General features: G+C 35.8%; 1 protein-coding gene across 2 annotated transcripts in view; it reads right to left on the reverse strand.

The window, feature by feature from the left end:
• MAN1A2 (mannosidase alpha class 1A member 2) overlaps positions 1 to 26,713 on the reverse strand; it is a 217,360-nt gene that overhangs the window by 124,569 nt on the left and 66,078 nt on the right. For both annotated transcript variants that reach the window (XM_034990197.1, XM_034990198.1), the window contains exons 4-5: positions 17,524 to 17,642; positions 11,892 to 11,972 (exon numbers count right to left, since the gene is read on the reverse strand). In XM_034990197.1, coding sequence (XP_034846088.1) covers positions 11,892 to 11,972; positions 17,524 to 17,642 — 200 coding nt within the window. The remainder of the gene's footprint in view (positions 1 to 11,891; positions 11,973 to 17,523; positions 17,643 to 26,713) is intronic.

The following is a 26,713-nucleotide window of genomic DNA, read 5'->3' on the forward strand; positions in this document are numbered from 1 at the left end:
CCTGGTTGCTTCCTGTAAGAGCCACCTCCATGATTGATACTTTAGAATATTCTTTTTAATCTAGCACTTACCTAGGTGACTTTGTGCCTAGTTAATGATCTGTACATTAATTTCTCTCTGTTCAAATATTGGCATGGTTTGTCTCTTAACTGGATCCTGATTGATAAATAAATAATTCATACTTTGTTATATATTTTAAAATGAGGAAAATGAAAATTTCTAAAATCATACACACTTCCTGTATTCTGAACCAAACACTCTTAATATTTTGATATATTTCCATCCTTTTTGTTGTAAGGACATACAATTGCTAAGTAGATTTTTATTCTATCTTTTCCTGCTACTAACATAATAACACAAGTATCTTTCCAATTTTTACAAAACTGTCCAATTTACTGTATCCATTTCCTCTCCTCCCACTCACTCCTCATCCTATTCCAACATGGCTTCTGTCCCCATCATTTCATTGAACTGGATCTTGCTAATGATTAGTCACACATTTGAGCACAGATCATTATTGACCAGTTCCTTCTTTTTTTTTTTTATTATGTTATGTTAATCACCATACATCATTAGTTTTTGATGTAGGTTCCATGATTCATTGTTTGCGTATAACACCCAGTGCTCCATGCAGAACGTGCCCTCTTTAATACCCATCACCAGGCTAACCCATCCCCCCACCCCCCTGCCTCTAGAACCCTCAGTTTGTTTCTCAGAGTCCATAGTCTCTCATGGTTCGTCTCCCCCTCCGATTTCCCCCCCCTTCATTTTTCCCTTCCTGCTATCTTCTACTTTTTTTTTTTTAACATATAATGTATTATTTGTTTCAGAGGTACAGATCTGTGATTCAACAGTCTTACACAATTCACAGCGCTCACCATAGCACATACCCTCCCCAATGTCTATCACCCAGCAACCCTATCCCTCCCACCCTCTACCACTCCAGCAATCGACCAGTTCCTTCTTAAAATAATTTCTTCCCTTGTGTTCAGTAACCCACAATCTCCCTACCTCCTTCACTGACTCATCCTCCTCATATCTGACCTTTGATGCTGTGTTCCTCCAGGCTTGATTGCTATCTCCCTATCCTAAACTGTTCCCCTGAGCAACTTCACGTGTGCTTGCTTTCAGTTATCAGGTACAGAGCAGCTGACTGTTTATATTTCTCATCAAGACTTCTAAAATAAGCACCAGCTCCATTACATCTGTTTACTACCTATTTCCACATAAATACAGCAAAACCCCCTCAAACTCAAAATACTTAAAATGAATTGATGATCTTCCACTCCCAATTTAATGTTCTTAAAGTGCGTAATTTCTAAAAACTGTCTCGCCATCAGTACCAAAACCCTGAAACTGGAGACAGGACCAACTCCTCCTTCTGCCTCATCACCCCTTCCAAAGTAACACCCAATCCTTTGGAATCTACCTCCCAAATCCCTTGAAATCATTTAATCTCTCATCTCTACAACCCATCTGCGTCCAAGCTGCCATTATTTCTTGCCCCAAATACTGCAATGGCTAACTAACTAGATGAATAGAATACATACACACATACACAGGCAGGCACACACACACACACACACACACCCCACACTATAACTATTAGTCTATAACTTGCTTTTGTCATTGAATATGTCAACATATTTTTCCTAGATAAAATATATCAAACTTATGTTCACAGTTGTATAAGTGAGAGATGTATTAATTTATTCAAACATTCCACTCTAGATGAATTCAGGTCTTTTCAAACATTGGCCACTAAAAACACTATTGCAATAAAATATACTTCTAAATATTTCTTATGTATTCACATTGTTACTTTTAGATAATATATCCCTAGAGGCAGGTTACCGGGTCAAGGAGAATTTTATATATATATATATTTTTTAATATTTTATTTATTTATTTGAGAGAGAATGAGATACAGAGAGCATGAGAGGGAGGAGGGTCAGAGGGAGAAGCAGACTCCCTGGAGCAGGGAGCCCGATGCGGGACTCGATCCAGGGACTCCAGGATCATGACCTGAGCCAAAGGCAGTCGCTTAACCAACTGAGCCACCCAGGCGCCCGAGAATTTTATATTTTTTTTTTTTAAAGATTTTTTTTTTTTTTAATTTATTTATTTGACAGAGAGAGACACAGCGAGAGCAGGAACACAAGCAGGGGGAGTGGGAGAGGGAGAAGCAGGCTTCCCGCTGAGCAGGGAGCCCGATGTGGGACTCGATCCCAGAACCCTGGGATCATGACCTGAGCCGAAGGCAGACGCTTAACGACTGAGCCACCCAGGCGCCCCGAGAATTTTATATTTTAAATGTTTACTTGACACCACCAAATTATTTTCCAAAAAGTTGTATCATTTGTATTCCCTCCAATAGTTTATCACACATTTGTTAAAATTTAAACTATACATTTAATTACATCCTATTTAAAGTGAGGGCATTTTACTGTATGGAAATTAGCCTTAGTAGAATTGCTTAAAATAAACAAAATAATCTTTGAGCTGAGCCCTGAAGTTCTTTATTAGACAGAGAATGTGGAAGGGTTAGTCTAGTTTAGGCAGAAAATTATGGTAGAGGTCTATAAACACATAGGAAATAAAACAATGTGGTCTAAATACAGTTTCATGTATGCAGAATTTTGAGCTTCTCCTCTGTGGATCCCTCCTATCCCGGATTTTACTCCTAACTTCTAGCTCCTATGGTAGCTCCAAACTCTGCCTTCTGATCTGACAAACCAATAATCACAACCGTAACTGTCAACTATGACTGGTACTGGCTATAACTTTAAACATGTAAGAATGTGTACAGATGTATAGACGAACTCACACATTCAGGAGGAAAATGTTGGAGAGTGTACTTAAAAATGTTATCTGAGTCAGTAAAGCTTAGTGGACTGTTTTGCCCAATTACCAGCACACCTACAGAGAACGAAGAGCTCAAATTTTCAATGGAAATAGCAATTTATGGAGCAATATCAGGTTTTCCAAAAACAAAATGAGAATTAGTGCAGTAAGGACAATAATGACTAATATTTAAACCAGGAAATATCTGGGTCAAAAAAAACTATTCTATTTGTCTTAGAAAATATCCCCAAAGTTATTCAGAAACAATCTTACACTACAGGCAACACAGTACATTTGTGTTTAGTAAAGAAAGATTTTGTTCTTGTTCCTTTTACTTTTTTTTTATTATCTATAAAACATGTATTAAACTCCACATAACCATTTCTCTATTTTATCTGACAGATTCCAGATGTAGTTATCCACAAAAATTATGTTATTATCTTACTAAGGAAGGGATACCACTTTGATAACCATTAAAAAAAATGAGACAATCCTATAAAAGAAATGCCATATATTAGAGAATAACATCAAGTAAACATAATAAATCATCAAGATTTTTTTAACTTGTGAATATTTAATATAATAGCCTTGTTCTGAGAAAATAAAATGATAAAGTTTCACATTTATTATATTAATAAATCAATAGGCGAGAGGAACACTTGTAACCCTCATTTGGTTTCCTGTACCAGAAAACAGAATGCATGTAAAATGTTCTTTATTCTATTTACATACTACCTTAATATAAGAAAGGCACTCTGCCAAGTTATAAATTAGAGTTAATTTCCTGGCTTATGTGAGATGTAGGAATTTACTGTATATCCTGTATTATAATAATGTCATATTCAAATTATTGTTCTATGTTTAATTTATTTTTAGCAGATCTGAGATTTATTGTTGGTTTCCCAGAATAGATATGGATCACATATGTCAAATGATCAAGAAGAAAAGTAAAAAGGTCAGAATTCCACTGTATGAGAAAGTCAGAAAAGTAAAACATGTTCTCTTTACACTTCTTACCTGAGTAGACTAAATCCTAAGAAATTAATTTATGATGTCTCCTTTTAAATAAGTAAAAGGAAAATGAAATAGGATGAAACCAGACAGGAAGACAAACCATAAGAGACTCAATCTTAGGAAACAAACTGAGGGTTGCTGGAGGGAAGGGGGTGGGGAGGATGGAGTAACTGGGTGATGGACATCGGGGAGGGTATGTGTTGTAATGAGCACTGGGTATTATATAAGACTGACGAATCACAGACCTGTACCTGTGAAACAAATAATACATTATATGTTAATTAATTGAATTTAAATTAAAAAGAAGTAAGTAAAGGGATTCCCCACCCATTAGAAACATAGAATATTTACCACATCGGAAAAAGTCAAAGGAGGAAGAAAGGTAAAGTAATATCTGTTGAGTCAGGTACTATCTTAGGCACTTTCACATAACTTAATCCTTACAACAACTCTCAAGTGAACTCTCTGACATTTTCATAGATGAAGAAACTTAAGTTATAGAGGTATACAGCTTGCCCAATATCATTATGAAAAGGAGGCAGAGTGGGAACCCGAGCCTCCAAACTCCAAAGCATATGTGCTTCCCTCCACTTCAAAATGTTTATTCTTGAGGTATGATGTATAAAAACAGCAAAAATGGAAATACTGGTAACATTATATACTTTTTCAGCATTTTAATGTTTTCCTTAGACAGTAACAACCAAAATTTCAACATTCTGTTTCAACCTTCATATAGGGAGTCTAATATGAAACAGCCAAGGCCGACACTTCTCTTTCATAAGCTGTTCATAATTAATTTTGAATCATATGCCTTTTGGTATGAAAACTAATCAAGTTTGTCACTACACCCCAAAAATTAAGTACTTCCTCTACATAGTCAGATAAGCATGAAAGTATGAAAAAAAAAAAAATGCTTTCCTTTATCAAGGACATCTTATAATGTATAATCTAGAAATAAATCTGAAACTGAAGGCATCAAAATAGTTCCATTTCCTTCCTCATCTCATTATTTAATATTTCAATCCAGAAGCTCCTGAAGTCAGGGGTCTGTGCCCAGACAGTATGCCTAGGGTGGGCAGCACTGTCTGGAGACAGCCTAAGACCAACATGAGGAAAGTGAAGCCAGCCAAGCAAAGGAGAGTAACTCCCAGAGGGGTCCATGTGAGGAAGATGCACTGAACAAGGCAGCAGCCTGGTGAAGGCAGGGAAGTGGTTTCATACAGTAGGACTAAGCAAGTAGGTAAATATATGAGGAATAACAGTGGACAGATTTCACACTATCAGAAAAGAGAATGAGAAATGCAGAAAGCCAGAATAACCCTTTTGGTATTGGGCTGAAATTAGAGCTGTTAGTACAAATTCAAGGCTGCCAATATTTAGAGATCAAAACAGAAAAGAGTATGGACATAAAGGTCAGGAAGAGTAACAACAGTCCATGCCTGGGGGGAGGCAACGTATGGGTGGAGAGAGACCCTCTCTGAGGAGCAGGCATACAGAAATGCCTGAAGTGGAGGGAAGAGCTAGAATGTTAAGAAAAACTTGCCTGCCAGGTGCACTCTAATTACAAGGTAATGTTAGAAGAATTTGAAACTACTGGCACATCGTGGGTAATCTCAGCAGTAAAAAACCAAAATGTGGTTCAACTCTAGACTAAACTGACTGAACCCCTGATGCTAACAGCACAGACATAAACAGTATCAACCTGTCTTTACTGTCCCATACTTGATATTTGGCATTCAGTCAAAAATTATGAAATACCTAAGAAGGCAAAAAAAACACAAAAAAACAAAAACAAAAAAAACCCCACTTTCTAGAAACAAAAAGCAAGTGACGAACCAAGCTCGATGAGGTTAAAACAATCTGAGAATTTAAAATGACTTTGAGGGGCGCCTGGGTGGCTCAGTCGTTAAGCGTCTGCCTTCGGCTCAGGTCATGATCCCAGGGTCCTGGGATCAAGCCCCGCATCGGGCTCCCTGGTCCTCGGGAAGCCTGCTTCTCCCTCTCCCACTCCCCCTGCTTGTGTTCCCTCTCTCGCTGTGCCTCTCTCTGTCAAATAAATAAAATCTTTAAAAAAATAAAATAAATAAAATAAAATAAAATGACTTTGATTACCATGTTAAAAGACCTAGTTAGTGGATAAAGTGGAAAACATGAAGACAATGAGGAACTGTAGCAAAGAAATAGAAATTATAAAAGTCAAATGAAATACTAGAAATAATTTTTCAGAAATCAAAGTAACAGAGATAGAGAAAGCTGTCAACAGGCTTAATTAAAAGTAGATTAAATGGAGCTGGGGAAAAAAAAAAAAAATCAGTGAACTTGAAGACACGTCTATAAAAATTACCCCAACTGAAGCACAAGGAATAAAAAGCAGTGGGTGGGATAAAAAAGAATAGTGAATTCAAGAGCTAAGAGACAATTTCAAACAGTCTAATGTATATGTAATTGGAATTCCAGAAGGAGAAGAGGCAGAAAAAATATTTTAAAAGATAAGAAGTTTTCAAATATAAAGCTACCAAACCATACACCTAAGAAGCTCAGAGAACCTCAAGCAAGATAAGTAAGTCCTACTCGCCCCTCCAAAAGCAAAAAAGTAAAACCACTCAGATTCTTCATATGAAATAAAATAGGAACAGATTATCGTAAAGACAGCCAAAGGAGGGTGAAAGACACATTATATACAGAAGAACAAAGAGTTAAAGCACACTTCTCAAACTATGCAAACGTTAAGCTAATGCAGTAACCTCTTTAATGCGTTAAAAGGAAAAATACAAAGAAATTATTTTTCAAAACTGAAGAAGAAACAGTTTCAGACCAACAGAAACTGAGAGACTCTACCACCAGGAGACCTACACTATACAAAAAGTTAAAGGGAGCTCTTCACACAAAAGGAATAGATACCAGGCAGAAACCTGAACCAACATAGAGAAATGACCAACAAAAATGACTGAAAGATAAAAAGGCATATTTTTTTTCTTATTTTGAATAGCTCTAAATAATAACTGACCACCTAAAGCAAAAATTAGTAGCGATGTCCTATGGGTTTATAGTGTAAAAAATGTACAGTAACAAAAAACAGCATAAAAGAAGATACAGTTGTAAAGTTTTCACAGTATAAGTGAAACAGCATAATACTGACTGAAGGTAGGACCAGGATGAATTAAAGATATACAGTAAACAAAAAGGGCAACCACTAAAAAAAAGAAAAAAAAATATTGAGAATAGTAAGTCTGTCATGGAGATAAAACAATCACAAAAAATAATATAAAATTAGGCAGAAAAAAAGAAGAGGAATGAGGAACAGATGGGACAAATAGAAAATAACTAACAATGCAGTAGATTTAATGAACTGTATCAATAGTTAAACGAATGTAAAGGGTTTAAACACACAAATTAAAAACAGATTGTCAAGCTTTCTTCGGGAAAACCAACTTTAAATATAAAAACATATAGGTTAAAAGATATACCACGCAAACACTACATAAAAGAAAGCCAGAGTGACTATGTCAGCATCACACAAACTACATTTAAGAACAGAGAATGTGAGGGCACCTGGGTGGCTCAGTTGGTTAAGTGTCTGACTTCAGTTAAGAATCTGCCTTTCACTCAAGTCATGATCTCAGGGTCCTGGGATTGAGCCCCGTGTCAGGCTCCCTGCTCAGCAGGGAGTCTGCTTCTCCTTCTCCCTCTGCCTCTCCCCTTTGCCCCTGCTCTTGCAGGCGCACACGCGTGCTCTCTTTCTCTCTCTCTCAAATAAGTAAAATCTTAGAAGAAAAATACAAAAAAAGAACAGAGAATGTGACCAAGGATAAAGAGGAAAAATTGTAAAACAATAAAAGGATCAACCAAGAAGACCTAACGATCTTAAGTGTGTACGTACCTAAGAATAGGCCTCCAAAATACAGACTCCTCACCTAGTATTTGACAGACCAAACAGACACAAAATTAGTAAAATTACATAAGATCTGAGCAACACTATTATCTACCTTGACTTAATTGATGTTTTAACAAAACCACAGCAGAATACACATTCTTTTCAAGTACACATTCTTTTTAAAATAGACCATATTCTGACCCATAAAACAAACCTCAACAAATTCAGTAGAACTGTTCTCTATTCACTGCCTACCAAAAACTTAAACTAGAAATAAGAGAAAGATATGTGGAAAACCCTGAAATATTTGAAAATTTAAAAATATATTTCTGGGGCACCTGGGTGGCTCAGTCAGTTAAACATCTGACTCTTGATTTCAGCTCAGGTCTTGATCTCAGGGTTGTGAGTTCAAGCCCCACATTGGATGTGAAGCCTACTTGAAAAAAAAAAAAATAGATACATACATACATACATATAAAAATACATATACTTTTTTTTTTTTTTAAAGATTTTATTTATTTACCAGAGAGAGAGAGTGAGCACAAGCAGGGGGAGCAGCAAGCAGAGGGAGAGGGAGAAGCAGGCTCCTGCCAAGCAGAGAGCCCAATGCGGGGCTTGATCCCAGGACCCCGGGATCATGACCCGAGCCAAAGGCAGACACCCAACCGAGCCACCCAGGTGCCCCAAAAATACATATACTTCTAAACAACTCAGGAATCAAAGAGAAAGAAAAGATTAGAAAATATTTTGAATTAAAGGAAAATGAAAATATATCAAAATTCATAGGCTGTAGCTAAAGAAGGGCCAAGAAGCAAATTTATGGCACTGTTCTTTTTTTTTTTTTTTTTTTTAAGATTTTATTTATTTATTTGCCAGAGAGAGACACAGCGAGAGAGGGAGCACAAGCAGGGGGAGGGGAGAGGGAGAAGCAGGCTCCCCGCAGAGCGGGGAGCCCGATGCGGGACTCGATCCCAGGACCCTGGGATCATGACCTGAGCTGAAGGCAGTCGCTTAACCAACTGAGCCACCCAGGTGCCCGGCACTGTTCTTTTTTAAAAGAAAGGTGTCATATTGATGATCTAAGCTCCACACCTAAGAAACAAGGGGGAAAAAAAAAAAGGAGCAAACAGAAGTATAAAAGGAGAAATGAAACTGAATGCACAAAAATAGAGAAAAATCAATAAAACCAAAAACAAGTTATCTGAAAAAAACAAAAATACCAATACACCTGTATTGTATCCAGACTGACAAAAAAAGAGAAGACAAAATAGAGCACATTACTAACGATCCTACAGATATGAAAAGGATAAGGGAATATTACAAACACCTTTATGTCAACAGTTTACACAACTTAGAGGAAATAGGCAAATCCCCAGAAATACACAAACTACAGAAACTACAAAAGCCACTCAAGATGAAATAAACTGAACAGTACTATATCTACCAAAAAAATTAAATAGTTTTAAAACTTAGGTGAAAAAAACAGAAACAAAAAGCTCCACAATCACATGGCTTCAGAAGGATATTCTATCAAACAATTAAAGAACAAATAATACCAATTATACAAAAACTTCTCCAGTGAAAGGAAAAACAAAAAAGAAGAGGAAACACTTCCAGCTCATATTATGAGGCTGGCATTACTCTTATATAAAACACACACAAAGACATTAAAACTACATATAGATCAATATGCCACATGAATATAAATGCAAAAAATTCTCAACAATGTATTATCGAATCAATCCTAGCAGTATATAAAAAGGATAATGCCCCATGATCAAGTGGGTTTCTTCCTGAAAATGCAAGGTTGGTTTGACATTCAAAATTCAACCAATATAATCTGCAAATCAACAGATAAAGAAAAAAAATCATATATAATCATCTTATTGAATACCACAAAAACATCTGACAACATTCAACATCCATCCACAATAAATAAAAAATCTCAGCAAACTAGGAATGGAAAGGGGCTTCTTCAAGACGATAAAGGGCATCTACAAAAAACCTATGGCTAACAGGGTGCCTGGGTGGCTCAGTGGATTAAGTTTCAGACTCTTGATTTCAGCTCAGGTCATGATCTCAGGGTGGTAAGATCGAACCCTGCGTCAGCCTTCATGCTGGGTGTGAAGCCTGCTTAAGATTCTCTCTCTCCCTTTCCCTCACCACCATCTTCTGTCAAAAAAAAAAGAACATGAACAAAAAACCTATGACTAACATTTACATGTAATGGTGAAAGAATAAATGTTCTTCCTATAAGATCAGGAAACAGACAAGATGTAAGGCAAGACAAATAAAAGAGCTACACAGATAAAACTGTTCTCTATACAGAGAAATGAAACTACTCACTGATGACATGATTGTTTACCAAAAAAAATCCCAAAAAAGCAACTAGAATTAGTGAATTTAGAAAAATCTCAGAGCACAAAGGTCAATATAAAAATCCACTGTATATTGCATAATATGAATGCTGTTCTTAGTACCACTGAACTGTAATGGTAAATGAAAAATTTTGTTATGTATGTTTTATAATATTTTTAAAAATGACAGCATCAGGAAGTTATTCAGTGATAAACAAGATGTCCTAAGCCAGCTGAAAATTTAAGTCTTTATTAAAACTTTCTTTTAAATCAACTGTATTTATAAATACTAGCAATAAACAACTAGAAATTGAAATAAAAATACAGTACCATTTATAATAGGACCAAAAAATATAAAATATGTATAAATCTATCAAAATATATAAAATATCTATATGCTAAAAACTAGAAACACCAAGGAAGAAAATTAAAGAAGGACTAAATAAATGGATAGATATGTCATGTTCATGGTTTGGAAGACTCCGTATTTGTTAAGATACCAATTTTCTCTAAACTCATTTATAGACTCAAGGTAATCCCAATCAAAATTCCAGTGGAATATTCTGTAGAGATCAACAAACTGATTCTAAAATAGAAAATAAAGTAAATGGAATAGCCAAGACAATTTTGAAAAGGAACAAAGTCAGAAGACTCACACAACCTGACTTCAAGACTTTCCATAAAGCCACAATAATGAATGCAGTGTAGTTCACACAGTGTGGCAAAAGGACAGACACAAACAGCAAGAGCACAGAGAGTGCAGAGGTCAACTCACACATATATGGTCAATTGATTTCAAAAGTGCAAAGTCAATTAAACAGAGAAAGGCAAGTCTTTTCAACAAATCTTGCTAGAATTTTTGAATATCCAGAAGGAAAGAAAGCTCAACCTATACCTCACAGCAGATATAGAATTTAACTCAAAATGAATTACAGACTTATAATTAAAAGTAAAACCTTAATATTTTTAGAAGAAAACATAAGAGAAAATCTTTGTGACCGCGGATTAGGCAAACATTTCTTAAATACTAACAACATAGAAATCCATCTTTACAACACATAAAACAAAAGATGAATTTTTTTAAATTTACAAAGAGCTCTTATAATCATTTAGGCCAACAAACCAATTAAATATAGAAGTTCCTCAGGAAGCAAAATAGAAATGACTTATAACCTCTTCCTTTAGTTTCTCTTTCTCCCACTCCCCAAACCTATCCTTTAAACCCACCTGAGTAGTAAAAAGGAATTTCCCACACCCACTTCCCCATCACAGCAGGTCTCAAATCAATCTATGTGTATTACATACACCAAGATTTCCAGAAAGGAGAATTCAGAGTTGTTGCTGTGTTGGTTTTCTAAATTTATAGCAAAAAATCTCATTCGATTTCCAAACAGGCAGTTTTAATAATTAATTTTTGGTCTTTGGAGGATCCATATTCATTCTTCCTGATTTATTCCGTAATTCTGATCTTATTAATCACCCCCCCACCTTGTTTCGATTATGTAGTTTAAGTGCAGTGGCAAAACCCTGGAGGACAGCTCCTGCAAAGGAGAAGTGGTATATACAGAGACAGGATTTGTGATGAATTTATGTTTTTCTAAAATTCTCAAAATGGAAAAAGTTCTACCAAGTTCTACCAAGGACAGTTCTACCTGAAGCATCCAGTTCTCTCAGCAAACCTTTACATGAGTTCAATATTAGACAATTAAGAAAAATGATAGGTTGTTAGGGAAATCTTTCATTTTATTAAAGTCCATTCAGAGCCCCTTCCCCCCAAACAATGTTTCACTTTAGTGGCTCACCTCTTCTCCTGAAAGGTAATAAGCTGCAAGCAGGCCTCCAATAAATCGAATGTTGACTTCAAACACAGACACCTCTGAATTCTGTGAAGACATGTTGAAAATATTCATATATACATAAAACTTCCGAGTTTTCCAAATATTTTCAGTACTTCATATGTTTCTCACAAAAACCCTGCAGAGAATGCTTTTTCCATTTTCCACACCTTCGTTTCTCATGTAACTGCAATGTCACTTTCAATTTATTAATGTTACTCAAACTCCTCTATTACTGCCACCACAACTTCCTATTAGCCAAAATCATTTTTATGTATTTACCTATTATTGTGAAATTATCAACATATTTGATGCTCTTGACTATTCTCTCTTCATGCAAGCCTCCACTTCTTGAATTCTGGAATAGTGGTATCTCCACTGGGTCCATCTCCTTCTGTTCTAGTTACTACAGCATACTGTCCCATTTTTATTATATTTCTCATGAATTTTAAATATTTTTCCTCATATATATAAAAACTTAATAAATGTTAAAAGAGGGACCAAAAAATGATAGGATGATGGATTATTCAATTAATAATGTTGAGAAAACTGACTCCTAGGTTAGAAATTAATTTGGATACTCATTTCAGATACCTCTCTCTCTCAAAATGAAATCCAAATAATTTAGAAATAAATGTAGAAAAAATTAGAATAAAAAAGTAGAAGAAAATGTGACAACATACAAATTTCCTTGACAAAGAAGGTACTTTGTAAGCATAAAATCAACTGTACTGACAACAAATGATGATAGAAAGACTTGAGTTTCCCCAAAATGAGAATGACCTATATAAGGAAAAGCAATTATGAACAAAATTAAAAGGCAAACAAACAAAAAAAACAGAAGGAAATTTGGCACAAATATAGCAGTATTAATAACCTTAGCATATAAAGTCTTTATGTTTGTATTTAGATACAGATATAGATATTGCTGAGAAAAATTCTAATACATGGAAAGAAAAGAAGTGGCAGAGAACATGACCAAAGAATCCACAGGATATACCCAATTGACTAATATAAAGATAATGTCTGTAACTAATTTGTTAACAAAACTTAAAAGGAAATATATATTATCCTGAAGTGTTTGTAACATTCATAGGCAGAACACACAATTTGCTAACACAAGTATGTATCTCTGATACGGAATTTTTTTTAATTTAAATTCAATTAGCCAACATACAGTAAATCCTTAGTTTCAGATGTAGTGTTCAATACTTTATCAGTCGCGTATAACACCCAGTGCTCATCACATCACATGGCCTTCTTACTGCCCATCACCCAGTTACCCCATCCCCCCACTTACCTCCCCTCCAGCAACCCTCAGTTAAGAGTCTCTCATGGTTTATCTCCCTCTCTGATTACTTCCTGCAATTCTTAAATAACATATCTATCATCCCATTCCATCCACGACAGGAATATGCTTTATATTACTTCATATATTCCCAATATAGACCATACTGCAGGGCACACAGCAGACATCACTAAATACAGAGAAGCAGAGAAAGAGGGAGGCAGGGCAGGCCATTATCACTCACTGAAACAATAACCTTCTAATCAGTTTCCCTGATTTCAGCCTTCCTCTCCTCCTTACATTCCATTTATTCAGCACCCTGTAGGTACAGTGAACCTCATACATTTTAAGTCAGGTTGGGTTATTGTTGTGTGCAAACTTTTACAATGACTGCTGGTTACATTCAAAGCAAAATAACTGTAAGACCCAACATATGCTGATTCCCCACTAGCTGTATGACATCATCTCCTACCAATAGGAGTCCTCCTGACTCACTTTATTACCAAATGGGTCTACTTGCTGTTCTAGAATTACCGAACTCATCATTCCTGTATGTCAGTCTTACCCTCTACCTACAGATCTCTGAATAGGAAGCTTATCCAAACACATCGTACAAAATACTCTAATCTTTCTTAACCTGCATTATTTCCCCAATTAACACATCACCATCTGATTATATATAATTCTTTATTTGTAAAATTCAGAACTTCCCTCAGAAGAGAGACAGATAAGAGTTCTAGAAAGATAGAAGGGACAAAACAGAAGACAGGCATTATTCAAAGGAGTAGTGACTATGAATCTTCCAAAATTGATAAAAACATAAGTTCTCAGACTGATGGTACATTATGAGTCCTTTAAAGAATAATCCACACATGGCGACATGGTAATGGAAATATAGAACACAGGGCAAAAAAAGATTAAAACAAGGGGAAAACAAGACAGATTACCTGTGAAAAATCAGACTGATAGCATACTTTCCAACAATATAACAGAAACAGGAAGACAGTGGAACTGTACCTTTCATAGCTTAAGAGAAAATAATCAACCTCTAACATTATACTCAACTATAATGTCCAGTATGAGAGAGCCTTATATCCACATGGCTTCCACTGGGTCTCTTCTCAGAAATGTCACCATGACAAAGAGTCCTTCACTAGCCACCCCATGTAAAATGGCAACCCCATACTTGCTCCAATCCTACTTGCCCTCCTTTACTGTTCTCCACAACATTTATCACCACCTGATATACTATATGTGACTTGAAGATTTCTTTACTGTTTTTCTCCCAAAACTAGAGTAGAAACTCAAGGAGAAATAAGACTGTTTTGCTCTTTACTGTATCCACAGAAGCCAGAACAGTGCCTGTCCCAGAAAAGGCATTCAATAAATTTATTTATTTATTCCTTCATTCAGTCAGTCCTCCATTCATTCATTAATTTGGAAGTTTCAAATACAAGTTGGAACCAGCTAGACAACAATTACACATAAGACAAGAGGGAGATGAGCTAAATTAAAGCATTCTAAAAGACTTATGTTCTTCAGAAGGAGGAAAAAGAAACTGATTTTGAACTTAAATAGTATACATATAATATTTTAAGGATAACCCCAGAATGAATGGAAATGACAAGTATAAATGTCAATGAAGTAGAGGGAAAAAGAGATATAAAGTAACTTAACCTAAAATAAGGGAAGCAGCAAATAAAAACAATGAAAAGTACAACAATAATATAGGTTGAAAAACAAAGATGGAAGACCCAACTCCAAATAAATGTTATCACAATAAATGTAAATATTCCAAACTTGACAGTTAAAAGACTTCAAGACTGGATAAAAATAACAAAATCCAAATACACACTACATGCAAAATATACAGTGAAAACACATGACACAGAAAGATTAAAAGTAAAGAGATGGTAAATGATTGTGCTGATTATTAAGCTTTTTTTCCTCAGGTTCACATCTATCCTTCTAGAGCCTACTTGGTATACTGGAATTGGAACTCTGCAAATATATGTCTCATTAGCCAGCTGGCTCCCTTATGGGCCATGCCAACAGGAAGTTTTACAAAGATAATACAAGGCTGGAAGAAGGAGAAAAGACTGATTCCTTCCAATTTACTTCTGGTTTCTGATCATGTCAAACCAGCCATGGTTCTTGGCCCTGGCAGTGGCAGCTGGTTCCACATTACAGTTCCCCTGCCACACACACATTCTCCAAATCAGCCTCACTGTGGCCCACCAGCTAGGGGCCCTCTCCTCAGAGGTCTGAGTCCCAGCTCTAAAAAGCTCTTTTAAGAGCTCCTACATACCAGAAACAGAGTCCCAAATTACCAACTTCTTCCCACTGTTCTCACAGTCCCAGGGAGGTGGATATTTACTGTAGTTACTACCTCTTGTGATACCATAATGTTCTCTTTCTGCCTTTTCAGTTCCCCGTTATTTGTTTAACAATTCTAAACATTAAATCCTCTAATTAAAATAAATGGTATAGTTCTGGTTCCTGATTGAGTGAACTGATACAATGATATACCAGTGGATTATTAGGCCTAATAAAGCTGACATGTTAATGGACAGGAGTATTTGAGACTGTACAGATGCCAATTCTCTCTAAATTAATCTGTAAATTGAATGCAATCCTCATCAAAATGTCAACAGTACTCCAGAGCTTACAAGAACAAAGAGCTGAGAACTGCTAAGATAATTTCCTAATAGAACGAGATCAGATATCAAGCTTCCTATATTGTAGTTAAGACAGTTTAGTATTGATGTAAGCACACAAAAAAAAAAGCGACAAAAGAATCAGCTCAAATGACTAATATGGCATGTATAAAAAGCAGGGAAATAAACGGTTCTAGGATCAACTAATAGTTGCCTATCTCACCCTAATAAATCAATTTCATATGGATTAAAGTCCTAAATGCAAAAACCAAACTTTAAAACATTCAGAATGAAATATAGGCATATATCTTCAATAAGAATAGGGATTTCTTCAATAAGATACAAAAAGCCACATCCTATAAGGACCACTTAGCCAAACGGGAGGGGAAAAAAAAAAAAAAAAAACCTGTATTTCACAGCCTCCCCTTACACTAAAGTTGGGCCATATAAGTCAGATCTATTCAACAGTGTAGAAGCAAAATTGGGGTAACCAATTCCTGTAAAGTGTTATAGAAGAGTCATGTATCTTTCCTCTTTTCTGCAACTGGAAGGTTTATCCACCTTATTGAGGAACCACCTTGCTTAGACCATGAGGTTGAAGCTATACACTGAAGTTGACAGAGCAACAAGACAAAGGATCCTAGATCCTTGAGGATCAAGGAGCTACCCAAGCCAACCCTAAACTGCTTATCTCCGTGCTTAATTTACATGAAAGGGAAATAAACAGCTATCTTGTTTAAGCTATTTTATATTAGATTTTCTGCCACTCACAGACAAACCTAAATCTAACTGATAATAAAAATTGTTTTAATTGATGTATATCCAAAATGCTAGAATAACATAAAAGAAAGTAATCCATTTTTGTGTGGTTAGCATCAGGAAAGCATGAGAAAAGAAATAATTATGGATTTAAATCACAATTTGAGTGATGCAGAGTCTGCCAAAGAGAAAAACACATAGTGAAAGAGTGACTTCTGACCACAGCAAGAAAGAACAGCAAGCACAAATATCATGAAACATAATAATGAACATGACAAAATAGTCCATACAACTTGTGGGTGAATGCTGGTAATAATGAAAAAAATTGCTACCATTTACGAGCACTTAATGTGTACCAGATTATCTCAAATAATCCTTACAACACTGCAATGCAATAGTAATTTTATGACAGGTTTAGAAAAAATAAGGAACTTTCCCAAGTCACACAGCAAGAATGTAGCTGTGTTGGGCTTCAAACTTTAGCCCCACCACTTAACAACTATGCCAAAATGCTGGAAGGAGGGGCATCACATCGGGCTAGTTATGAAAGTTCATCAAAACTGTACCAGATTATTGAATCTTTAAAAAATAATAAAACCCTTATTGTTTACAAAATAGTTTATGCTTTCCTGGTATTTCTATTCCCATGTGTTTTTTTCTGTAACTCCTGCTTAACACACTGAACACGTTGCCTCAAATGATAAGGTTAAGAAAAGTGAAAGAAAGATGGTGAGAAAGGTATGTATTTTACACAAAAGTTAAATAACAACTCTAATCCCAAAAGAAGACAGGGAATTTAGGATTTCCTTAAACTGTTAGTATAACGCTCAAAACTACTCTGGTTAGATGCTGTCTTTTCAAGGTCGATCAAAGAAGTCATCAACTGTATACTCACCACACTGAAATCAAGGGTGTCTTCAATCCATTTTTGCCCATCTCGGAATTCATCATGAAGTCCCATGATATAAAGAGTATCCAAAGCATCTACTATGGTAGCACCCATTTGTGAACTTCCTATATTTGGGGTGGAGAGAAAACTGTCATTAATAACATGCCCTTCATATAAGGTCTGTTTTAATTTTTTAATATATAAAAAAATCAAAGTAGAAATATAAGGACCAAAAATAATACCCAACATGGTTCACTTTTTCTTTTTTCTTTTTTTTTTTTTTTTCAAAGATTTTGTTTATTTGACAGAGAGAGACACAGCGAGAGAGGGAACACAAGCAGGGAGAGTGAGAGGGGGAGAAGCAGGCTTCCCGCAGACCAGGTAGCCCAATGTGGGGCTCGATCCCAGGACCCTGGGATCTTGACCTGAGCTGAAGGCAGACGCTTAATGACTGAGCCACCCAGGCGCCCCTGGTTCACTTTTTCTTAAGAACAAATAATAAACACTGTTCAATGTATTTTCCTAAAGATGACATGTTAACCACTAATAGGAAGGTAAAGGAAAACTAAAATTGTAGCTCTCCTTCATTTTCTTCGTGGTCACAGTATGAGATATCTACCTACTTAACTAAGTTTAAAAAAAAAAAAAAAGGATTAATTCAAGAAACAGGGAGGGTGGTTCAAGATGTCAATACAAGTCGTAAGACAACCATGCTGTTCTGGTACAAATGCACAGAAAGGGCAAAAAATATACTTAGAAATAATAATAAAAGTACAATAAGGCTAGATGACCACGGTAAAACATAAACTATAATAATCCTTACTATTCAAAAAGCAGGTTAATCATACCGAAAAAGAAAGTAAAGTATTAAACAAAATGTGAGTAGAAAAAATCAAAATAATAGGATCTATACCCACCTTAAAGAGAGAAAGAATCCTGAAGTTAAAGTAAACAATTCAGGGAGGAAGAAACTAATTCAACAAAACCAGCTGATAGCAAAACTACACACTATAAACACCTGACAAGCAAATGGGTCAATCTAACTAATGAATAGAACTGTGAAATCCGGAATACAATCTAAAACAAATCTAACAGCATATAAAAGAGTAAGTAACAAGGAGCAGATGAGTCTTCCCCAGCCCCAAGAAAGCAATCATTTCTATCTTCTGAGAATGAAAATTATCCCTACTTGTCACTACCTAGATTAAAATGGCTTTATTACTGTCTTCATCAACGTGAATTTACTGTTACCCTGGCCCAGAAAGATAAAAGTTGCAAAATAATTTTATTGTTCATTCCAGGAACTTCCTGAAAGACCTCTTCAATGGAAAGTTATCAAATGATGGCTTAAAACTTTGAACTCTGGGGCGCCTGGGTGGCTGAGTTGGTTGAGCGACTGCCTTCGGCTCAGGTCATGATCCTGGAGTCCCTGGATCGAGTCCCACATCGGGCTCCCTGCTCGGCGAGGAGCCTGCTTCTCCCTCTAACCCTCCCCCCTCTCATGTACTTTCTCGCTCTCTCAAATAAATAAATAAATCTTTAAAAAAAAAAAAAAAAAACTTTGAACTCTGTACCTCTAAATTCTCTGCTTACCAATCCTAAGCTGTTATATTATGGTCCTTACCCAATCATAACCAAGTACCCCTACCCCAACTGAAAGGCCCATCTTAACCCAGACTTAAAATCTCAATAAATATCTCAACTTTGTCCTCCATCTGACAGGCCACAGTTAAGCATTAAACTCAGCTTTGTCTTATCAACAAGTCATGTTTGACACTGCATGGTTACTATTCTTTCTTTTCTCTTCCATTCCTTTTTCCACTGGGCAAACAGTGCTTTCTTCTGATGCTTTAAAGCTATACAAATTCGTTCTTAAAATGTCCTTAACTTACATTTTCTTCTTCACATGATTCTAATAACTTTCTCAACTCATCAATAAATATTATCTTTCCACTAAAAAGACAAGCACTCCACCACACTCTGATAAAGTTCCTGGTTCTTGTCCCCACTTAAGTTCCCTTCATGTTGACATTAACTAGAATGTTTGTTCTGGGTTATTACAGACATACTTTCCATTTACTTTTCTTTGTTCCTCAACTTTTTATTAGGATGATAAATATTTTATCAAGCCTTTAATCACCCAAATATCCCTATCTCTTCCATAATCATTTAAATATGTATCTTTTTATGTATTTCATCCAAAATATTTATTATGCTTATTTTAAATCCTTAAGAGTACCTCTTTCTGTTATTTCAATTTTTATAGGTAGTTATGCTTCAGTTCTCTAGTTATTTATGGAATCCTGGAAGTGCGTATTCCTCTAAGGTGCAGACAACTCTGGAACGGAAAAAGGGCTGACCCACCTGTTCTGTACCAATTCTGGTTAGTTCCACAAGAAGAGGTCTGTGCCATGGGCTAAACAGCCCAAGGAAGAAAAAGGCAAAATTGAAGTTCCTGGCTATCACTATGATTGTTTACCTAGACAACTCAAGATTTCAACTGGAAAAGGTTAAAAGATCTAACACTACCCTTGGGATAGGGCACCTAGGTGGCTCAGTTGGTTAAGTGTCTGCCTTTGGCTCAGGTCATGATCCCAGGGTCCTGGGATCAAGCCCTACATTGGGCTCCCTTCTCAGCATGGCAGTCTGCTTCTCCCTCTCCCTCTCCCTCTCCCTGCTCAGGCTCTCACTCTCTCTCTGAAATAAATAAATAAAATCTTAAATATATAAATAAATAAATCTACATTTGGGTCGAAGAAGTGAAACACAATACTGCAGAATGTATAAAAGATTAATAAAACTTTATTATGGGAACACAGGATTCAACTAATGCAGTTCTCAAAACTCATAACTTGAAAACTTTGTTATTTAATAAGAACAATGAAAATAATTGAATTCACAACATTCTACTAAGGAAACAAAAAAAGAATGATAAACCTGAGCAAAAAAGTTCAAAGAATCAGAAAAGTTAAAAGCAAAAATTAATGAATTAGAAATAAAGAAAACTGTCAAAAATATAAATTCAAGAGATAGTTCTATTAGAAGAACTATATAATGAATCTACCACTAACCAATGTTTAAAAAGTAGCCAGGGAATACAAAAACACAAAATAAGAAATAAGACTGCATCAATAGATACAGAGGAAACTAAGAAACTATACAAAACCCATTTTAGTCATATTGTATCAATAAATTTGAAAAAATGAGTGCAACTGATTATATTCTATGAATATATATTATATATTTAATATTATATATAGTAACACATAAAATAAAAATATTACATATATGTTTTTATATATTTATATATATTTATTTTAATATATGTGTTTTATATATATATAAAACTTTGACTTAGAAAAGAAACATAAAATCTAAACAAAACACACCAAGAAACAGAAGAAATTGAGAAGTTCTCAAAGAACTACCCACCATAAAAGTATCATACTCTGGAAGTTCCATAGAATAGATTTTATTTTAATTTTAAGAACAGTAACTCCTACATAAATTTTTATAGAATACAGAGAGATCTTAAAATCCAATTTATGGATTCTGCATACCATTGATGCAAAAGTCTCGGTAAGAAAAATAAAACTACTATCTAATCTCATTTGTGAGCATCATGGAAATATTTAAGAGTGAAATTGCTGAGCTGTGTGATAAGCTCATGTTTAACTTTACAAGAGACTGACAAACAGCTCTTCAGAGTGTACCATTTTATACACCCAGCGACAATGCAGAAGAGTTCTGGTTGCTCTAGCATCCTTGTCAACATTTGGTATTGCTGCCCTTTTTAATTTTAGACATTCTAATGAGTGTGTAGGATATTGCATTGTGGGTTGAATTTTAATTCTCTGGAAACTGATGTGCTTATTGGCTATTCATAAACCTTCTTTGGTATATGAATCATCTATATATTCTAAATACATTCATGTGTGTGTACCACAAACATTTTCTCCAAGTCTTGTGGCTGACTTTTCATTTTCTTAATGTCTTTTGGAGAGCAGAAATTTTTAATTTTTATGAAGTCCAATTTATCCATTTTTTCCCTTTTATGGTTTATGCTTTTTTATTCTAAAAATTCTTTTCTTACCTCAAAGTCACAAAGATTTTCTCCAAAGCTATCTACCGAAAGTTTTACACTTTTCACTTTTATGTTTAGCTCTATGATCCATTTCAAGTTAATTTTTATGTACAATGAAGAGTCAAGGTTTGTTATTTTTCTGTATGAATATGTAGCTGATCCAGCATGATTTACTGGAAAGGTATCTTTTTACCCACTGAATTACCCAGGCACCTTTGAATCAACCATGTATGTACAGTCCTAGTTCTGTGCTTTTCCACTGATCTGTCTCCAATAAGACTGTCCTCATTACTGCAGCTTTATAATACATCTTAAAATCAGGTAATATAAATGTGTCAACTTAGTTCTTCTTTTTAAAAGATTACTCTATTGCACATGCTTTGCATTTTCATATAGATTTTTGAGTCAGCCTATCAATTTATGCAAAAAGTCATTTTGACTGGGATTTCTTTAAATTTAAGTATGACTTTTAACAGAACTGACATCCCCACAGTATTGAGTATTCCAATTCATGAACATGGCATCTCCATTTATTTAAGTCCTTTGAAATTTCTCTCAATAATCACAGTTTTAAGTGTATAGGTTTTGCACATATTTTGTTAAATTCACCCACATACAGTTCATATTTTCTGATGCTATTGCAAATGGTATTATTAAAAAAAATTGCATTGTGACTGTTTATTGCTAGTATATAGAAATACAACTTATTTGGGGTTTTTTTGTTTGTTTTTTAAAGATTTTATTTATTTGACAGAGAGAGAGAGCACGCGAGAGCAAGCACACAAGCAAGGGGGAGCAGCAGAGGGAAGAGAGAGAAGCAGGCTTTCCGCTGAGCAGGAAGCCTGATGCGGGGCTCGACCCCAGGACCCTGGGATCATGACCTGAGCCAAAGGCAGACGCTTAACGACTGAGCCACCCAGGCACCCCAATGCAATTTATTTTGTACACTGAACTTGTACCTTATGACCTTACTAAATTTTATTCAATCTAGTACTTGGTTGGTGTTGTCCGGTAAATTCCTTAAGATGTTCTTCATGGACAATCTTACTGACTACAAGACACTTGTACTTCTTCATTTCCAATCTTTATATCTCTTTTGTCTTTTTCTTAGTGTACTGGCTAGGACCTCAACTCCAATCTCACAAAAGTAAGAGAGCAGACATCCTGGCCTAGTTCATAATCTTAGGGAAAAACATCTAGTGTTCCAATATTAAGCATGTGGCAAACTTTTTCCATTTGTTTTATTTTGGAGTATCTGTGTGTCTGTGTGTTTTAATGCCTTTCTTTAATCAGGCTCAGGAAGTTCCCTTCTATGCCAATCACCTGAGAGCTTTTATCGTGGATCAATCTTGAGTATTGTTAAATGCATTTTCTGCATCTACTGAAATGATCAAATATGTGGAATTTAACAAACAAAACAGAGGACCATAAGGGGAGAGAAGGAAAAATAAAAGAAGACGAAATCAGAGAGGGAGACAAACCATAAGAGACTCAATCACAGGAAACAAACAGGATTGCTGTAGGGGAGAGGGTGAGGGGATGGGATGACTGGGTGATGGTCATTTAGGAGCACACCTTTTATAATGAGCACTGGGTAGTATATAAGACTGATGAATCACTGACCTCTAGGTCTGAAACCAGTAATAGAGTATATGTTAATTAACTGAATTTAAATAAAAAATAAGTTTAAAAAAGGAGTTTAATTCAAAGATGACCAGCGTGAGTTGGTATCTCATTGTGGTTCTGATTTCTATTTCCCTGATGCCAGGTGATGTTGAGCATTTTTTCATATGTCTGTTGGCCATTTGGATAGTTTCTTTGGAAAAATATCTCTTCATGTCTTCATGCCCATTTCTTGACTGGATTATTTGTTTTTGGGGTATTGAGTCTGAGAAGTTCTTTACAGATCTTGGATATTAGCCCTTTATCAGATATGTCATTTGCAAATATCTTTGTCCATCCTGTAGGTTACCTTTTAGTTTTGTTGATTGTTTCCTCTGCTGTGCAAAAGCTTTTTACCTTGATGAAGTCCCAATCGTTTATTTTTGCTTTTGTTTCCCATGCCTTTGGAGAAGTTTCTAACAAGAAGTTGCTGTGGCCAAAGTCAAAGAGGTTGCTGCCTGTATTCTACTCTAGGATTTTGATGGATTCCTGTCCCACATTTAGGTCTTTCATCCATTTTGAGCTTATCTTTGTGTATGCTGTAAGACAATGGTCCAGTTTCATTTTTCTGCATGTGGCTCTCCAATTTTCCCAACATTTGTTGAAGAGACTGTCTTTTTTCCATCGGATATTCCTTCCTCTTTTGTCAAAGATTAGTTGGCCATAAAGTTGAGGGTCTATTTCTGGGTTCTATATACTGTTCCACTGATCTATGTGTCTGTTTTTGTTCCAGTACCATACTGTCTTGATGATTACAGCTTTGTAATAGAGCTTGAAGTCCAGCAATGTGATGCCACCAGTTTTGGCTTTCTTTTTCAACGTTCAATATATCTGTTAAGTCCATCTGGTCCAGTGTGTCATTGGCTATTCAGGGTCTTTTGTGATTCCATACAAATTTTAAGATTATTTGTTTCAACTCTATGAAAAAAGTTAATAGTATTTTGATAGGGATTGCACTGAATGTATAGACTGCTTTGCGTAGCATAGACATTTTAACAATATTTGTTCTTCCAATCCATAAGGATGGAATGTTTTTCCATTTCTTTGTGTCTTCCTCAATTTCTTTCATGAGAATTCTATAATTTTCTGAGTACAGATCCTTTGCCTCTTTGGTTAGGTTTAGTCCTAGGTATCTGATGGTTTTGGGTGCAATTATAAATGGGATCAACTCCTTAATTTCTATTTCTTTTGTCTCGTTGGTGTACAGAAATGCAACGGATTTCTGTGCACTGATTTTATATCCTGTCATTTGCTGTATGAGTTCTAGGAATTTGGGGGTGGACTTTTTTTGGGTTTTCCACATTGAGTATCATGTCACCTGCTAATAGTGAGACTTTGACTTCTTTGCTGGTTCAGATGCCTTTTATTTCTTTTTCCTGTCTGACTGCTGAGGCTAGGACTTCTAGTACTATACTGAACAACAGTGGTGAAAGCGGGCATCCCAGCTGTATTCCTCACCTTAGGGGAAAAGCTCTCAATTTTTCCCCATTGAGAATAATATTCACTGTGGGCTTTTCATAGATGGCTTTTATGATATTGAAGTACATTCCCTCTATCCCCACACTGTGAAGAGTTTTAATCAAGAAAGGATGCTGTACTTTATCAAATACTTTTTCTGCATCTATTGAGAGGGTCATATTGTTCTTGTCCTTTCTTTTATTTATATAGTGTATCACATTGATTGACTTGCGGGTGTTGAACCACCCTTGCAGTCCAGGAATAAATCCCACTTGGTCATGGTGAATAATCCTTTAAATGTACTGTTGGATCCTACTGGGTAGTATCTTGGTGAGAATTTCTGCATTCATAGTCATCAGGTATATCAGTCTGTAATTCTCCTTCTTGGTGGGGTCTTTGGTTTTGGGATCAAGGCAATGCTGGACTCAGAGAATGAGTCTGGAAGTTTTCCATCCATTTCTAGTTTCTGAAAAAGCTTCAGAAGAATAGGGGTTTTTTTTAAAGATTTTATTTATTTATTTGAGAGAGAGAATGAGAGAGAGAGAGAGAGCACATGAGAGGGGGGAGGGTCAGAGGGAGAAGCAGACTCCCTGCTGAGCAGGGAGCCCGATGCAGGACTCAATCCCAGGACTCCAGGATCATGACCTGAGCTGAAGGCAGTTGCTTAGCCAACTGAGCCACCTAGGTAGGTGCCCCTAAGAATAGGTATTAATTCTTGAAATGCTTGGTAGAATTCCCCTAGGAAACCATCCAACCCTGGACTCTTGTTCGTTGGGACATTTTTTGATTACTGCTTCAATTTCCTTGCTGGTTGTGGGTCTGTTCAGGTTTTCTATTTCTTCCTGGTTCAGTTTTGATAGTTTATACATCTCTAGGAATGCATCTGTTTCTTCCAGATTGCCTAATTTGTTGGCATATAGTTGCTCATAATATGTTCTTACAATTGTTTGTATTTCTTCGGTGTTGGTTGTGATCTTTCCTCCTTCATTCATGATTTTATTTATTTGGGTCATTTCTCTTTTTTTTTGATAAGTCTGGCCAGGGGTTTATCAATCTTATTAATTCTTTTAAAGAACCAGCTCCTAGTTTTATTGATCTGTTGATCTGTTCTACTGTTCTTTTGGTTTCTATTTCATTGATTTCTGTTCTAATCTTATTAATTCTCTTCTGCTCAGTTTAGGCTTTATTTGCTGTTCTTTCTCCAGCTCCTTTAGGTGTAAGGTTAGCTTGTGTATTTGAGACCTTTCTTGTTTCATGAGAAAGGCTTGTAGTGCTATATACTTCCCTCTTAGGACCGCCTTTGCTGCATCCCAAAGGTTTTGAACAGTTGTGTTTTCATTTTCGTTTGTTTCCATGAATTTTTTAATTCTTCTTTAATTTCCTCGTTGACCCATTCATTCTTTAGTAGGATGCTCTTTAGCCTCCACAAATTTGAGTCCTTTCCAAATTTCCTCTTGTGCTTGAGTTCCAGTTGCAAAGCATTGTGATCTGAAAATATGCAGGGAATGATCCCAATCTTTTGGTACCAGTTGAGACCTAATTTGTTGACCCAGGATGTGATCTATTCTGGAGAATGTTGCATGAGCACTCGAGAAGAATGTGTATTCTGTTGCTTTAGGACAGAATGCTCTGAATATATCTGTTAAGTCCATCTGATCCAGTGTGTCATTCAAAGCCCTTGTTCCCTTGATCTTCTGCTTAGATGATCTGTCCATTGCAGGGAGGGGGATGTTAAAGTCCCCCACCATTATTTCGTTATTATCAATGAGTTTAATTTTGTTATTAATTGGCTTATATAACTGGCTGCTCCTATGTTAGGGGAATAAATATTTAAAATTGTTAGATCTTCTTGTTGGACAGACCCTTTAATTATGATTTAGTGTCCTTCCTCATCTTTTATTAGAGTCTTTGGCTTAAAATCTAATTTGTCTGATATAAGGATTGCTACCCCAGCTTTCTTTTAATGTCCATTAGCATGATAAATGGTTTTCC

This window comes from Mirounga leonina, unplaced genomic scaffold (genome assembly GCF_011800145.1).
Source record: "Mirounga leonina isolate KUSES-001 unplaced genomic scaffold, KU_Mleo_1.0 Mir_507, whole genome shotgun sequence".
NCBI classification, from domain to species: Eukaryota; Metazoa; Chordata; class Mammalia; order Carnivora; family Phocidae; genus Mirounga; species Mirounga leonina.